Source organism: Borostomias antarcticus, assembly GCF_949987555.1.
Source record: "Borostomias antarcticus genome assembly, chromosome: 13".
Taxonomy (NCBI): Eukaryota; Metazoa; Chordata; class Actinopteri; order Stomiiformes; family Stomiidae; genus Borostomias; species Borostomias antarcticus.
Window position 1 is genome coordinate 10507465 of NC_140246.1, and position 18270 is coordinate 10525734.

The window sequence follows — 18270 nt, forward strand, 5'->3', positions numbered from 1 at the left end:
GACTTCACCTGTCTGAGTCCGAGGGGCGTGCGCGGCGAGAAGAAGGCAGGGAGTCTTGAGGCGCACACGTGAGCGGCGTGCGCTCCGAGCTACTGGTTGAGATCGGAGGAGCAACTAGGGGGTCTGAGAAGCGAGCGACAAGCTCATGCGCTGGTAAAACATTTTCGTCAAGCGTAATGGGAGCACCTAGCTCATGGCTGATTCTAGAGAATCGTGCGCTCGGCATATAGGCTATCTAAAGGGCCATCTGGTGATTTCTGGGTGTGCGCCGTGCTCGCTGTTACTCTGGACTACACTCGACACTTTCTTTATCAAGTCATGTCTCATACAGAGCGATGGGCAAGTTTGACGACAACGAGAGGATAATCCTCAACGTTGGGGGAACCAGGCACGAAACATACAAGACCACCCTAAAGACCCTGCCGGGGACTCGGCTGGCCCTTCTCGCCTCCGATTCTGACATCGAGTCCGTTTTGGATCAGCTGCAACAAGTCCCCGGCTTCATCGAGTACAGCGCGAGGACCAACGAGTATTTTTTTGATCGCCACCCAGGGGTTTTCGCTTATGTCCTCAACTACTATCGAACCGGGAAACTTCACTGCCCGGCAGATGTCTGCGGTCCGTTGTTCGAGGAAGAGCTGTCCTTCTGGGGCATCGATGAGACGGACGTGGAGCCTTGCTGCTGGATGACATATCGCCAGCACAGGGACGCAGAGGAGGCGCTCGACGTGTTTGAATTAAATGTTGACAATGGAGATGACGATGACGAGATAGGGAAAAGACTCGGCATTGAGGACGTGGTCGCTGATGGTAATATGAGCCGCTGGAAAAAGTGGCAACCTGTGATTTGGAATCTATTCGAGGATCCCTATTCTTCCAGAGCGGCAAGGGTAAGGACGCGCGGCCGCGAGTGTGGAAAGCTCAAATATACTAACGGTTAAAGTACAACAAGCCCCTCAATGATTTGTTTCCAAAGAAAGCACAATCATAATAGACTTCACTCCTCTTCCTCAAATAAAAATAATTTGACCACTGTATACAAATAGGCTATATAGGGCTATTTAAATTTAGCCGACTTTTTACGCACTGCTCTGTGGCATTTAGGCTAGTAGGCCTAATTGGAGGGTCAAAGCAGACATTCCAATTGCTATAGACTATAATCTATATGCCTATAAAAAGCCTATATGCTATAAGCTATAATATGTTTCAAATTAAATTGATTGATTTAAAATTTAAATCAAGCTTTTTAGCTCTATAATTGTCTTACCAAGCTGTATGAATGAAAATATGCATAAGTCGTGCCCCACTTTCAGCGCAGTGTAACCGATTTTAATTGTTTAAACTCACTGTTCAGTACCGCCCACCGGCGGTGTTTATGAGAGGTGGTCATGTGTGTTTGTAAGTCAGTACATTCGAGTTCGAACCCAGTGTGGACAAAGTGAGGGTGGAAGCGATGCTGACGAGTGAAGCAGTGAAACCTGTTACAAGTGGTGCTGTGACACAGATACACAGTTGGGCTCAGCTCTACCAGCTGGGATCACTGTGTGTATGGAGTGAGTTTATAAACTTATAAGGGGGTGAGTGTAACCGAGTTGAATTGGTTAAACTCACTCGTTATTATAAATACCGCCCACCTAAATTAGGACAGTTAACAGGTTGATGAATAAATTATTCTATTGCAGTTTTCTACTTAAAAGGGAAAAAAAGTCAGATTTGATATTAGTGATCATAGCCTGGTGATGCAGTAACTCATGAGAGGTTGTGGTACAGTATATAACCAATATACCACAGGTTGTGCTGCGGTCATATAGGCATGTATGAGGCGCAGCCGAGTTGACCAGCACAACCTGTGGTATATTGGCATCACAAGTCATACTGTAGCTGTGCATGTTACTGATAAATGACCCAGAATGAGAGAGTTTGACCCATTTCAAACATGCAGTGAAATATATGAAGAATTACAGACAGTGCAGTAGCCTACAGGCAGTGATACTTTTAAGGAGTTTTATACTGTACATTGTGTTGGTTAATGTCATCTATGCATTTTTCATTGCTTTAGTGAGATTATAGACAGTTGTCCACACCTTTCATAAGAAATGAAAATAATCCTTCATTATGTGATGTGTACCTTCTACTGTCATGCCTAGTGAAGGACAGAGTGCGGTCTGGCCCTTAGTCATCTGGTGAATGGACAGTTTACAGACTTCTCGTTGACAGGCTGAGGGGCCACATCACAGTATATTCTTACACCACCATGTGAAGTGACATCTCCCCGTCCCATTCTCTTCCCACTAAATGTACATCTTTCATGTGCAGCTTGTCTACAAACGTGGCAGGTCCAGGAATAGCGTTGTCTGATGTGTCTGTGTGATGTTAGACAGTGTGATGTTAGGCTTCGGCACCCAGTGCTGGCTTGCAATCTTAGAATGATAAGTAGTTTCATCCCACTCTCAGTGAGCGATGCGCCAGACGAGGAAACAAAGCTTCCTATCTGGACTGTTGATCCAATCAATACCGTAATTAATTGTTTTCCCAGCCCTCTAATCCCAGCCCCTGCCTGCCATTTACATTTTTAACGAATGGAGGAGGAGGGATGCGGGTGGGAGGTGAGGGGTGTGTTTGTGTTTGTTTGTGTGTGTGTGTATGTGTGTGTGTGTGGAGGGTCAGGTTTGACCTTGCTTTATCTTGTCTCCTCTTTGTGAAATCAATATCCATAAAAGTTTGTTTGTTTGTGTGTGTGTGTGTGTGTGTGGGAGAGAGAGAGAGAGAGAGAGAGTGGGAGAGATGCGCGCACACAAACACACACACACACACACACACACACACACACGTCCTCACCCATCATGCAGGGAGACCCAGAAAGAAGGACGTTTAAAACAACCCCTTTTCATGTTGCATGAAGGTAGCCACTTCTGCAATTGCCTCAAAGAGCTTGAACCACAAGCTGCCCGTCCTCCTCCTCTCAAAGGCTCAAACAGCAGGCATGATAATCTCGTCATTCACCACCAGGGTAGCGCTGGAGGCAGGAGGGCGACGTTGCTGCTTGTTTATCTCTAACCCCCCCCCTCTCTCTCTCTCTCTCTCTCTCTCTCTCTCTCTCTCTCTCTCTCCTGTTATTCCTGGGCTGCTGGGATTTACTTACTATGGGGCCGTTGTAGCTCAGGAGGTAGAGCAGGTTGTCCAATGATCATAGGGTTGGCGGTTCGAATCCTGACTCCTCCTGATGACATAATGGAAGTGTCACACACACATGGATGGCATGTGGAAGTGTCCTTGGGCAAGGGTTAGGGTTAGAGCTGAACTCCACATTGCTCCCAGTGAGCAGGCTAGCACCTTGCATGGCAGCTGCCGCCATTGGTGTGTGTATGTGTGTGTGAATGAGAGGCCTTCATTGTAAAGCGCTTTGGATAAAAGCGGTGTATAAGTGCAGTCCATTTACCATTTACCCCCTTCACAGTAAGACTGACTGTGTGTATGTGTGTGTGTGTGCGCGCGCGTGTGTGAGAGAGAAAGTGTGTGTGTATGGGGATGGTGTGTGTCAGAGGGAGAGAGAGTATGTTTGTGTGTGTGTGTGTGTGTGTGTGTGTGTATGTGTGGCTGCCTTCTAATGTCTAATGGCATTGTTCTGTGTGTGTGTGTGTGAGTGAGAGAGAGAGAGTATGTACGTGTGTCTGTTTGTTTGTGTGTGTGTGTGTGTGTGTGTGTGTGTGTGTGAGTGAGTGAGTGAGTGAGTGAGTGAGAGGGAGTATGTGCATGTGTGTGTGTGTGTGGGTCAACGAGCATCCTCAGGGCACAGACCCTTCCTTCGTTAAACAGGGTGGTATAAGGTAGAATACTAGAGACATATTCCCCATGGAAATGAATGCCTCATCCGCTCAGAATGGCTTTTCCCAGGGTTTCTCTTATGTATGCTGTGGATGGTGATGATGATGATGATGACAAAGACAGAAGTTAGGGCAGACATTTGACCCAAAAAATACTAAAATGGAAACGACTCTGATGTAAAGATAAGTCCCTCCCTCCCTGAGTCTGAATCAGAGTGACCCGCCCATCGACATGCTTGCACCTTGGGCCCCGCCCAGAGAGATGCAATGGCAGCTAGAACTGTCTCTAAATGGCAGGTGGTATATGGGAGCACAGGAACCGGTCGTTCTCATGGGAGGGAAACAATACTGAGGGCGCTCTCAAAAGATCACGCCGCAGGCTTCAGGACATCAACAAGCTTCCTCCTCATGCGTGCGCTTCTGCGCCAGGAATTAGCGACGACAAAAATGTATCTTATTTTGCTCCCTGATGCTCCCCACACTGTTCCTATTGATGTCTCCATCCTGTTCTCTCTCTCTCTCTCTCTCTCTCTCTCTCTCTCCTCTCCTCCATTCGCATCTCGGATTGTTGTATCGTTCTGTATCTGCTTGCACTGTGTGTGTGTGTGTTCTGTGCTCTGTGTTAATCTGTTTGTGTTTGTCTCTCTTGTATCTCTGTAGTTGTCCGTGGCCGGAATGGGATGGTAACCCCCCCCCAACCCCTCCCTCTCCCCTCCTCCTCTGTCTCCCCTCATTACCATGTTTGTGCTCTCAAGGCCCAGGTTTTGCCTGACTGACACTCCGAACGTTGACTCACACCTTTTCTCATACAGTCCTCCCATGATCCCTCATCAGAGACTTGCAGCTTGCTTCCGCCACTTAAGAGGTTAAAAACCCACGTCGTTTGGGTCCCGCCGCCACACATGCCTGGAGACGCTATCCTCGGCTGGGCTGCGCTCAGCCTGTTGTCATGGCAACATCATTCGCCTTCACACCGGCCTGTTTTCATTGAGAGCTGTCCGGTCCATGAAACCCAGCTGATTTCAGGAACTCTCTCAACCACCCCCTTTTCACTCCATAATCGCCTCATGTGCTCATTGCCATATTACGAGGCACCCCCCACCACCAAAAGGTATTAAAGCTTTTACTAATAGGGGCCTTATGTGCATGTGTTGTTAATAGGCTTAACTCAGACGCGCTACATTGATGATACATGCTTTGTTATGGCCGTTTCTTTGCTGTGGCTAAACCTCACAGCTACAGGTATACAAGAGCAAACTGTCTGGGATGTGGTTGGGGTGCGGGGTGGTTCTGAGGTTTGTAAGTGCGAGGGAATCCGATGACGTGGTCGTAGCAGACTGCTAGCCCCCCCCCCATCAAGGGAATCCAGGCTGACGTGTAAACAGCAAGCTGGCTCGATGGTGGGAGTGGAGCAGGGCAAATGGCTGCCTGTGCGTGGGTGGCGGCGGGGCGCCGCTGGGTGTGTTTGTAGCCACTGCCAGTCATGTTAATATCCCATGTCAATCACTGCATGCTTCTTTTGGAGCTGGATAACAACTGAATATGAAAACACTGAGCCTAATAGAGTTTAGGAACATAAATGATAGTTTAACAAACACATTCATGTTTATGGGGTCCTTTTGTTAGTGTTGGTGGGTAATGTATGATTTAAAAATACCAAATTCATGAGAGGGGGAGAGAGAGCGAGGGAGTATATGTTCATGGATTCTTAATGAGGCAGGTCTGTTTTGTATGCATGAGTGGACCCCATGCCTACAGTAAGAGAGAGACTGTCATGTTCCAAGCTTCACCAGGCCATATTTGTCTTCTCTTTCCTGTTATTCTTTCTCTCTCTCTCTCTCTCTCTATCTCTCTTTCTCTCTCTCTCTCTCTCTCTTTCTCTTTAACCCCGTCCCTCCCACCCTTCGTCCTCCATCAGCTCATGCCCCGGGACAGCGTAAACATCTCAATCTATCAGTAATATAAAACAAATCACTAAAGGACCACTATAAGGGATAGGCCACCGTGGCTCGATGACAACATAACGACAGCCATCATCGCCTTGGAAAAGAAAGAGGAGTGATGGATTGTGGGAAGCCGCCCCCTTGCTATACAGTACGCACACCCCTCACTGTCCTTGAGGGTCACAGACACGCCTAACCGGATTCTGTCAGCGTGAAGCACAGGATTATTGCCCCCACAGCCGTCCCAACCCAAGCGCACGCTCAATGACTTTGTACACCGTTATATTGAGCATGATATGCATTTGAAATATGTATGAATGTGTCATGTTGTGCATGGCTCAAAAAGTGCATGTACCTGACCGTGTCCTCTGGAAGCAAAACCCATCAATCCCAACTGTCATACGCTGAGGTGCTTGAATTCTGCAGCAGCATTCGCAGAATCAAAACCACATATAGTATGACTAAAAGTGACGGCTAGAATGGACAGTGACCCACAGTTTATGGGATCACTGGACAGAAATGATGACTGAGGGGTGCTGCTGAAGGGGGGGGGGTTAAGCAGACTCACCCTGATGCAATGGAAGGTAAGGGTAAAGTTTTGCTAATGTTAGCAGGCACTCTTTGTATCCATCAGACCAGGAACATACAATCTAAAATGGCAGGCGTGGGTGATAGAATGTACACACGCACACACGCACACGCACACACACACACACACACACACACACACACACACACACACACACACACACACACACACACACACACACACACACACACACACAAAGCTGAAACAGCACTTAGGAGTAGTTTCAGCTAAAAGACATAGATCTCCCTTCTCATGCATTTATGGATGTGATGGCACGCTGCAGGTATGTGCTCCTCTCTTCCATACCAGGGACCCTGGATTGCCAAGCAGGGTTCCTGATACACCACCAGACACATTTAATAGAAATATCATTTGTCTTCGTGGAATACTGCATTATTGATATGCTAAGCCTATCACTCTGAAAGACGGAGCACATACCAAGCACAATCGACTCATCAAGAATGATATTCTCCAATGCTGTTCCTCAGCTCCTTGGCTCACACATTAAAAAGTGTAATGAATAAAACAGATGATTAGATGATTTATGTTTCTGGAAATTATCCTCTCATTGGCCTCTGTGAATATTAAAACTGTGGGGATGAGTTTGAGTGTTTCAGTTTGGGGTAATGCAAATTGTGTCTACCTGACAGGAGGTGCCCTCTGGAATGTTGTACTTCAAGCTTTCTTTTCATAGGATTTGTCACAGGGGATTTATTATGGAGGATATTAAAAGCCTTTTGGTCATTTTAAACAAAGGTCACAATTTTCACAGGGGTGTCTCTTTTAGAACACTAATTTGTGTGTTAGCTTTTCCTATTTAGAGCATGGTATATTCCGGGGACTGTACATAATCTTCCTTGCTTCCTGGCATTGCCCCATCTTAGCTGCCTTTGCTTTGCATATCCAGTCCTTCATTTAACTGAGAGGAGAATGCATTTTAAGGTTCACATGCGAAGAGGGCCAGGCAGCAAAACTGAAAATGTCACGGCTGCGATGACATGACGGAGGCATTTTGGCGTGCGCTGAGATGGAGTTGTTGTCTCATATTCGTCTCTAACCACGGGTGGGCCGCCGTTGCCATCAGACGTCTGCGGTGTTGCGGGCAGAAGTCGATCTGTTCCCCGCCCTCTTTTTCCTCAGGAAGGTGAGCATCCAAACTGCTGGACGTTGCCATTTCATTTTTCCTATCTTTTTCAAAGGCTAATTGCACGCCTGGTCATTTCACTGACTGAACTTCTAGGCTTTCAACTCTGGCTCATTGATCATTTCCACTGGTTCAAAGAGTAAGCATAAAAGAGTGCCCACTGTTTAAATCAGCCATTTCTGAGCGAGCGCTGCCCATTAGAAGAAATGTGTGCTCATGCTGGACACACTGACAACAGAGAGACAGGGACAGCTTGAAATGGACCATTGATCATACTACGATCATCACGGTGTGGAACATGTAGCTATCCTCTGTACTACAAATAAGGGTATACAGTGGCCCCATGACGATGGAATGAAATAGTTGAAGTCACAAACTGCTCATCAACTAAAGCTAATCACCGTGCTGTATGATTGGCAGACCATTAAGACATTTCTCCAGTGAAGTTCATCTTTAGCCACGACCCTATTATTGTATTGTACATTTTTCTAACCAGTCAAGCATCTGTCTCAGTGAGGATGATGAATGCTAATGGAAAGCTCTACCAGCCCAATATTGACTGAGTCTGTAACAGAAGCCTCCCTAGTGGTTGTCTCATGGAAAGAGCTGATCGTCCTACGGGTCAGTGAGCTGCCTCCGTCCTCTAGCTGAAACTGAATGTCAATCACGCACACAGACTGAGGAACAATCAGGCAGGCACTTATTGTGGGACGCTGGGAAAGGAGACCTTATCTGCCCCTGTCACAGAATACTGTTTGTGGGACAGGCTACGACTCTGCCGTGAGGAATACTACTCTGTTAGGGAACATGGAGACATGCCTATTCGTAAAGAACCGTAGAAGCTGTAGTCACTGTATCCGAATCAATATTAGACTGGTATGTCCTTACTTTGAATATTATAAATCACAGTTCCATTACACACTTATATTCCAAGATAGCGAAGAGGCAGCTTTTTTTGTTCTTTCGTCAAGCTCAGACAATCTGACATCAGTTTCATAGTTGTGTGAAGCCTTCCTCCAATCCGGTGCAGTGTTTGCTCATGGGACCTGGTGTTACCTTGTTAAGGACTGAAGTCAGTGATCACTGCAGAACAGGCTGTCCAAGCACAGCTGACCATTCACACCCTTTGCTCTTGTGGTGGAATGCCTTCACATACTTTATTTATACTCGAGGAAGAGTATGATTCTAGTGATGTATGATCATTTTACTGTCAGAAGCAGACTTGGGAAAACCCTGGATCAGGGGTGCCAATTTGTACAACTTAACATCACAGTTAGTTATGTTAGTAGATAGGGTGGGGAAATATATGAAGACACATTTGGTCAGACTTGATTTAGCCTCCTTTGTACTTGATAGCTGGGTGGGCACATAGACAATTATTCAATTAAATTCCCTTTTCACATTCAGGATGAAACCAAGCACACATCAAATACACAAATACACACAAGTATACGGGTGTCAACATTGTACCATAACCTTGTCTGCTGTATGGCTTAGCTCCTTATGAAGTTCAAAATGATGGATGGTAGATCAGTTCAGCACTGCACAGCAGGGAACAACACCTGTCTGCTGCTCTTCTCTATGGTCCAGTGATCTAGGCCAGGTAGAATCTCTCATCACTAATAGGGGATCCTACCCTGGGGCCGCAGGGCTCCGCACATCTCGTCCTCTCCACTCCTCCCCCTATATCTTCTCTGACATCAGTCCCACGGACAGGAGGGGAGAGGGGAGTCCCGCTTGCCTGCGTGTTGTGCTTCGCCACCCAGCCTAAAAGGGCGCTGCTGGGCTCCGGGCTCCCCCTACCAGCTAGCGGGTCAGAGGCTAGATCCATGTCAGGGAGGGATCTATGTTCCAGCTGTGATGACTGGCTCCTCTAAGGCAGTCCCCGTGTTCCTGAGATGTGTGAACATCATGGGTCAGGGGAGCCCCAGGAGACGGGCTGTAGCAATTGTAAGAGGAGAGTGTGACCGCTGGCTGAGCTTGACATTGTCACCAAGGCGAAGTCTTTGAAAGATTTTGTGAGGGTATTTAGGACTTGTGCTGGTAGATGGATGTGAATATCAACATTTGTCTTTCTAATTGTAGTATTGGACAAGGTACTGTATCCATGTAACCGAACTGTCTAAGAGCAGGATTTGTTTATTGTCCAAAGTAAAACCCTTTCAAAAAATGCAGAATCAACCTTCAAATCAAATTAACATATTTGTTTATTATTATTATTATTATTATTAGTAGTAGTAGTAGTAGCAGTAGTAGTAGCAGCAGTAGTAGTAGTAGTAATACTATTGTTATTATTATTATTGTTATTATTATTGTTATTATTGTTATTATTGTTATTATTACTATTATTATTGTTTCCCAGTTTGTCTCTTGAGAGTATTCTACCTTGCATGCTCATCAAATGCAGGGCACATAGAATGTAAATTTCAACTCAACTTTATGTTGATCAGAATATAATTAGTAAATCAATACCCCTGGCTCGTCATATATGACATTTGGTATGGAAATGAGCCCTCATTTTGCCTCAGGTATCTTTTCCTGATTTTACTGTGTGTGAAATCCCAGAGAGCCACGTCAAAACTATCAGAAGGTGATTTATTAGTCCCATGCCCTTGTCACTGTCACTCAAATTTGCATGGGTGTCCAGGAATCACATATTTCCCTCTTTTGGGATAGACCTACCTTGTGGGCTTGGTATGTAGATCGCCTAAATGACCTTGGCAAATACTTCACTAACATGGTTGGCAGAGTTATAGATATACCATTCAAACCAACTACAGGGTGAACTATTTTTGACAAATATCCCCTTACTTTTATTTTTCTTACTCAACAGGAATTTATACTTTGAATGATATATGTTAGTGTGGACAAAGTCTAAGCCTCCGAGGTCTGTTGTTTTCCTGGAATTTCAAACTGAAACCTTGTATGAAGATTTGTCAGCTTGCCTTCGCATTGCAAAGAAATACTACATTGGAAAAGGAGAGAGCTGTTTATCTCACTGCACAGTAGCCCCCCCCCGCAGGGAACTTGTGGGGACGAGGTCACCAGTAATCCTTTCACTTTCATATTTTTAAGTCAAAATCTCAAAATTCTCTCTTTCATTGAGAAGCAAAAGAAACAAGCCGCTGTGAGTGCACATTAACGCCTCAGCCCCAGCCTATATGGCAGCAGCACATGTTAAAATATAACGCAACAACAATCCAGCGCTTTGTCCCCCTACTACACTCTGTCTCCAGGGACAAATTCAGCACCATTACCATTTAATAGCAAGCTCAAGGGCACACTGCCCGTTGGCCCCAGAGGAATTAGACCTCATGCTCTTTAATCACAAACTCAATAATTTCAATGGGAATGAGACCATTGCTATCCTAAACATTTGACAGAAAACCCATAGCTTTTGTTACTGTTTATACAGTGTTAGAATATAACATTAGAATATGGCTGATTGAGAGCGGGCCTGGTTGGGTGATTGACAGGTTATGATTAGTAGGGGGTTTCCTTTAAATTACTTTGGGAGACAGATGTGGTTTTCACTCAGAAAGGGTCAAAGGGCGTGTCAGTTTGAAGAGCACTGTAATTTATGTGCAACAGTATACAATGTGAAATCCAGCTGTCATAAAGCTTCATAAGCCGTTGCAGTAGTCCCTCCCAATGTGAGTTTGCCAGGTTTGTAAGCCAACCCAGTCCCAGTGTCCCTGCCTGCCGCCGAGTTTGGCCACTACTTTCAACCTGTTAAGGACTGACCTTTCGGCTCTGCCCTCTGAATGGCCTTGGAGGCCTTGTTTTTGCGGTGCTCCATTGAGCGACCCCAGGGAACGATAAAAAAAAAGCAGTCTGATAATACAAGCAGCTGGGGAAATCTCTGCTTGAGAAAAGATTCTCTTTCTCTCTCTCAGTGGTCCTGATTTGTTGAAGGCCGCCATCACACTCTGAATCCCTAACAAAGGATTTAGCCAATCATTTTTCTCAGAGTTCGAGAGAAATGCTCTGCAGTGGGATATCTGTTTATGTTGTGGTTGTGTATGATAGTGAGTGGGGGGGAATACACACATTCCTATTTTCATTTTGGGTTTTTGTGACCTTTACCTTAACTGATAAGTTGTGGTAAAGAAACACAGATTCCTAGCTCATGTTCTGTTCTTTTTCAAGGCAACTGACCGCACAAGTAGGCTACAGCTTGTCCTTAAGAGTGGAGAGGCAGGTGCCCTCGAAGAGTGGAGAGGTGGGAGGGAAGGAAGGACAAAAATGAAGAGTAGAAGGAGAACAATTTATCATAATGTAAACGTGTGCCCAAGTGCCCACACAAACAGACGAGAAAATATACTGATGCATTAAACAAAATGGTGAGGGTGGAAGCAGCACCATTGTGGAGTGTGAATTATTTTTCTCAGAAGCTGTTTGAGAGCACAATTTTAGCCCAGTAAATTGTCTTCTTATGATAGCCATGTTGACTCAACATTAGAAAACAATTAATGTCATCTTCTTGTAGAATTTATAATGTTATTTGATGCTTCTTTGGGATTTGTCGCAAATGAGGACATGAGATAGATTGGGTTCATAGAGTACTATCTGACACTGCAGGCTAGGGCCATTTTAGAGCTTGATGTTGCTCGACTGTGAGGAATTGGCTCTCACGGCTATGCCTGATCTGAGTGTAGCTCCGTGTCACATTGTTCTGAGCCCTGGTGGTGTGAGAGGATGCTTCACAAGCATGTCAGAGGCCTCATCTAACTCGCAGTGCATGCCAACCATTCACTAATGCATTTTGGCATTGTGTCTGCTTCTTAAAGGCCACATGTGGTTTGGCTCAGAAGCACGTTTTGTTATATTTTTTGCAATTCTTATTACATCCTGGCAGCAATCGATTAAGTGTTCTGACACTGTAATAAAATAAATCCGTAATCTGTGGAAGTCGCAGGACTGTAATAAGTGCCAATCATTTTGAGTTGCCAACCTGAATTACTTGGATGGCTTACCTACTTTGCAGTTGCTATTTATTCAATTTCTGGTCTAGAGCCCGCCTACTGATATCTGCTTTCCTTGGTTATGCCGCAGTGTTATTGTTCGTTCACCAAAGAAAGATTGCTATGAGATAGAAGAAAACATGGATATACCAGGCAAAGTTTTCCAAGAAGTTATTGAAAAACCTGCCGGATCCATAAGACACATGCTAGTTAGAGTCATAGACATATACAATAGACGCCGCATTGACGTTGATTTGATTGCTGCCGGACGAAAAATGCGTCCGCCATCTTGGTCTGGTACGGAGCTCCGCGAGTAAACTAGTGATGGGTCGGTCGCGAACGATACGGCTCTATGTGCCGGCTCTTTTAAGTGAACGATGATAAATACATAGTTGTTAGCTGATAGATACAAATAAAACTGTTGGATGCTGCTGTTTTGCACTTTGTAATTTTTTATTTTATTTATTTATTATTTATGTTATTTGACTGTTATGGATAGTTCAAAGACAAAAATATTTGTTTCTACTTATCTTCTAGAGTTATCTCTTGATGAAGGGTTACTTTTACTGACTGAAACTGCTGATGAGAGCGGTTGTCACGTGACCGGTACCGAACCAATATGGCGGCCGTATTTTGCACCGCTCAATCCATTATCTCGTGTTCATATCTATGGTTAGAGTAGGCGCTTGATTGACAGTTGCCATGACAATCAAAAGCGTGGTTAGAACTAGCTAGTGTAGTTTTTCTAAATTGCGCCATCTATTTTCGGGCACAGGAATTGGAGCTATATTCAGTCTGACCAGAAGCAGGTATAAAAACGTATCCCCACCGGCGATAAAAATGAATGATCAGAGGAGGGGATATCAAAACCAGAGGGGGGGAAATCCCCCCCATCCCCCCCAGAAATTTGCACGCTGCATCTATCTATCTATCTATCTATCTATCTATCTATCTATCTATCTATCTATCTATCTATCTATCTATCTATCTATCTATCTATCTATCTATCTATCTATCTATCTATCTATCTATCTATCTATCTATCTATCTACCAGTTTAGCTCGGCTGAAATGTTTAGGCAATTTCTGGTTGCCGTGGTGATCCAGAGGCATGTTTCAGGAACTGGGCCGACTCTCAGCAGGGTTGAATTCTAAAGCATCTCCCAAAAATTATGTTCAAGCAAAATTTTGGAGCCCTGGAGTGTCCAGTTGACCAGTGAGAGAGAGTGAGAGAAGAGATGGAGAGAGGAAGTGGGGGAGGGGGAGGCACAAGAGAGCAAGAGACAGAGAGAACGAGAGAGAGAGATGAGATGAGAGAGAAAAATGTCAGTCACCCATGTGTTTGGTGCTTATCTACAGTAAATAACCCCAGATATCACATTCTCCCAGATGCTGAACTGAGCCTGATTTGAGGCAAACAGCTTGACTTTGGTGGGATTACACTTTTGAGCTTGCTGCGGCAAAAATCCAGAGGAAACTCCTAGTGTCAAGCTCAACCGTGTCGAACATTGTCTGACTGCCAAGGATATGTTGCCTCAGTCATCTGGAGTGTCAGCTTTGTTTACTGTGTCTGGTCATCAAACAGCACCAAAGAGAATTGAACTTTCCCATACTTATGGAATTTCCAACCCATATGGTTTACCTTCAGTTTATGGGCTTATTCAGTCTTGTGGCGTGTAGCAAACTCTATGGGTCACACTAATGCAAGCCTCTATCAAAAACAAAAATGACTATCTACGTATAATAATAACTAGGTCACAAAAAAAGATACTTCATGCAGTCGAATCAAAACTAATATGTTAAACCACCGCACACACTTACTATCCATTAATGGACTCACTCTTTAATAGAGATTCTAGCTACTGTATAGAGATTTCTGCTGCAAGGATGAACGGGGCAGGCCAGGCTATCCTCGAAGCCAGACAAGATAATTATTGGAGCCAGAACCATGATATAGGCTTTATCTTATTGTTTCTTGTTTTATTTTGACTTATTTGCTTATTTATTAATTTTGTAACATATTATCAGAAAATATCTTACATTAATCTGGAGAAAGAACATTGGGTATCAGGTGGGTTAGGGTTTGGGAATGATCAAAGATGCAGGTGTATGCTTTCTGTCGGATATGTGTGTATGTATGTATGTATGTATGTATGTATGTATGTATGTATGTATGTATGTATGTATGTATGTATGTACTGTATGTATGTATGTACGCATGCATGTACATGTATGGTTTTGTGTGTGATTCAGTTTTTTTCTTGTTGTTTCAAATATGTACATATTAATTAATCACAGTTTATTAATCACATGATGATGATGAATAGATTGATGGATGAATAGATTGATAGATGGAAAATTGTATAGTTATGTCACTAACAATGATTATTTCAACTGTTACTGTTCTTGATGTACACCTGCAAACATTGTATAAAACCAAATATATATATATATATAAAAAAAACTGGTCCAAAAAAATATGTTCACCACATTCTCTGTGTGTGTTACATACTGTATCAGCTCCCCTGACTGCTGTGTCAGGTATAAATACTGTGGTGTGTCTACATACACTCACCAACGCAGCATGTAAATACAGCCCTCTCCAGTCTAGCACCCTCACATCACGACCCTCCTCCGACACAGCCAATTATGCTATTCACTCTCCGCCAAACGCTCTGCCTGAACCATGACTCCCATCCCATTAGAAGTCACTTTAAGCCGCCGCTGGAACAGTCGGAGCGAGAGAGAGAGCGCTCTCACGGTTCAAGGCTCGTCTGAGTGGCTATCCAAACCGTCAAAGAGACATCACTGGGAGTGGAGAGGAGCCCCCCCTCCACCTCCCTCCCTATCAGCCCCCCATCTGTGTACCAGTCTATTACACACCTTGCCCTCCCCACTCCAAGCCTAAAGATCTGATTAGATCAGCTATGGCTGACGCATGCTGTCTACTGTAGCACTCTGGCCATCTCATCTCTCAATAGCCTGCTCATTAGTGAGTCGTGAGCTGGGTCTCTCTGAGATGTTAAATCTGGTTAGCTTCAATGGCTTCTGCTTCATAGAGTTCTCAATGACGGATTAGGATCGTTTGATGGTGTAAACAAGAAAATCACACAAAAAAGAACTTTGTGAGACGGTTTTCAAGGCACATAAAGGGCTGCTGTGAAAACCCGGCCTCAAATGCCATAACAGTGGGGTGTAGGGGACACAAAGTGTGTGACTTAAACGGTACATGTTCAGGTTTATGACCATCAAAGTTTAGCAGTGTGCCCAAAATGACTTGATGGACGCTGGTGACCGTACATAAGACATTATACAACCGGTAGATCCGACTTTGCAATCTGATTGGTTAAGAGTTGTTGTATATTCACAATATACCACGGGCAAAACCTCTTTACCGTTCTATGTGAAATATTATTGCGCCAATTATTACTGACAGTAAAAATGTTAGTTCCAGCCTCATATAGAGAGACGGTTCTGGTTAGTTCCATTGCGTAACCGTCTTTTGGTTACATTTATGGTTTCTCCTCAAGAAAAATGGAAACATTCAATGTCAATTTTGAGTTGTTTTATCCATCCTGTAGCCTACCACTCTGGCTTATCATCACCACCTTACAGTTGTAGTTTTACAGTACAGTAGTTTTTGTTGCTCATTGTTTGTCATTTTGAAACTCCATAGCAATGTGATAGTTTTAGGAACTACCTTTCTTGGCCGAGTTCACAAAAATTGATATTAAGACACTGAAATAGGAGGTATATATATATATATATATACATATATATGTATATACAAAAACAGCACTGACATTTATAAATGTCTATAAAGAAACCATTAGGGTTTTAGTTCATGGGGAATGCGGAAGTGATGGCGCCGGTGTGTGTGGCTTGCCGTCTGCCGCTGTCAGTTTTGTTTGTGTTTGTACTGATTTTGACAGTTGTCATGAAAAATGTCAAGTCTCTACGGATTTATGATCGCCAAGCGCTTCTGGATATCTAGCTTGCTAGCAGAAATCTTGTCAAGTTTGATCCGGGACAGAAAACTTTTCCTCTGCCGCCACTTGCGGGAATACCTGCTCACCTCTACTGGGCAGCGGCCCCTCCTCCCCGGCGGAGGCGATCCAGAAGCCGCCGAGGTAAACGCAGCGGCCAACTGGCGAAGCTGAAAGCCTCACTGGTGCTTTGTCCCGGGTCTACTTTGGTCCGATGTGGATCCATCCATCGCTACTGTGTCTTCCGTCGCCCTCTGGAGTCTGTCGGCGCCTGGCTGGTACCTGTCACCGGCAGCGAGGAGTGTCATAGGCCTACCCGCCTCTGTTCTCCCCGTCTCCGCAGAGGAGGGGTGAATCCCCGCAGCCTTCAGCCTCTGGCCCGAGCGCCCCGGACGGCTCGGCACGTTGCGGCTCCCGCAAGGATAGCACTGGTGAATGCTAGATCGCTAGCAAATAAGACCTTTATTTTAAATGACTTCTTCATCACACGAGAATTGGATTTCTTGTGCATCACTGAGACTTGGCAGGGCGTTGGTGAGTCAGGCTCCTTTTCCGAACTCTTGCCGCCTGCCTGTACGTATTTCAATGTTCCGCGGACGACCGGCCGTGGAGGGGGAATTGCGACCGTCTATAAGCAAAACTTTGACTGTAGACAACTGTCTTCGGTCTCATTCTCCAGCTTTGAGCTGAACATGTTCGAGCTGGGTTGCTCTCGCCCTGTACTGTGTGATATACCGACCTCCGAAATACAACAAGCATTTCATCACAGACTTCTCTGACTTCCTGGCTGAAGTAATGCCTAAATATGACCACTTTCTAATTCTGGGACATGAACATACATGTGTGCTGTCCCTCCAAGCCGTTGGCTAGAGACTTTTTAAATCTTATTGACTCATTTGATCTTGTGCAGTCGGTGACTGATCCCACACAAGAGCGCGAGCACACACTCGATCTTGTCCTATGTTCCAGTCTGGTTATAAAGCGCTGCACAGTACCGAGACTGCAATCCTAAGGATTTTTAATGATATATTTCTGGCTACGGACTCTGGTGACTCTCTTTTTCTTGTACTGTTGGATCTTACTGCCGCCTTCGACACAGTGGATCACAATATTCTGCTCTCCCGCCTGGAGCACTGGGTCTGCCGCCTGGAGCACTGGGTTGGCATCAAAGGTTCAGCTCTGGGATTTTTCAGGTCATACCTGTCAGAGAGAAGCTTTTGTGTTAGCCTAGGCGACGCTGTATCTGCCACTGCATCTCTCCCTTGCGGGGTGCCCCAGGGCTCAATTCTTGGACCAATTTTATTTATGTTGTATCTACTCCTCCTAGGATCTATTTTCAGGAAACATGGAGTCTCCTTCCACTGTTATGCAGATGATTGTCAAATCTACCTGCCCTTGAAACAAAACAACCCTGACTCTTTAAAACTGTTGTTGGCATGCCTGGAAGATGTCAAAGCATGGTTAGCTGTAAACTTTTATGTTTTAATGACAGTAAAACCGAAGTCATGGTGTTTGGTCCCAGCAATGCCAATGTGTTTCCTCCTGCTGATCTAGGCCCTTTTAAACATTTTGTGAAGCCAACTGCCACTAATTTAGGGGTGAAAATTGACTGTGACCTAAAGATGGACAAACAAATTAATGCTGTAGTAGTTTTTTCCAGCTCAGGAGGCTGTCCAAGGTCAAACCTTTTTTTTTATCACGCTGTGTTTTTGAAAATGTAATACATTTTTTTATGACTTCTCGCCTCGATTACTGCAATGCTTTGTATGTTGGTGTCAGTCAGGCCTCTCTCTCTCGCCTGCAGTTAGTCCAGAGCGCTGC

General features: G+C 44.8%; 1 protein-coding gene across 5 annotated transcripts in view; it reads left to right on the plus strand.

Annotated features, from left to right (window-relative positions):
- Positions 1-335: 335 nt before the first annotated feature.
- The window catches only part of kcnc2 (potassium voltage-gated channel, Shaw-related subfamily, member 2), a gene marked incomplete at both ends in the record, with an annotated part of 66125 nt that continues 48190 nt past the window's right edge, over positions 336-18270 (plus strand). For all 5 annotated transcript variants that reach the window (XM_084448183.1, XM_084448185.1, XM_084448184.1 and 2 more), the window contains one exon: positions 336-890. In XM_084448183.1, the coding sequence (XP_084304309.1) occupies positions 336-890 (555 nt within the window). The remainder of the gene's footprint in view (positions 891-18270) is intronic.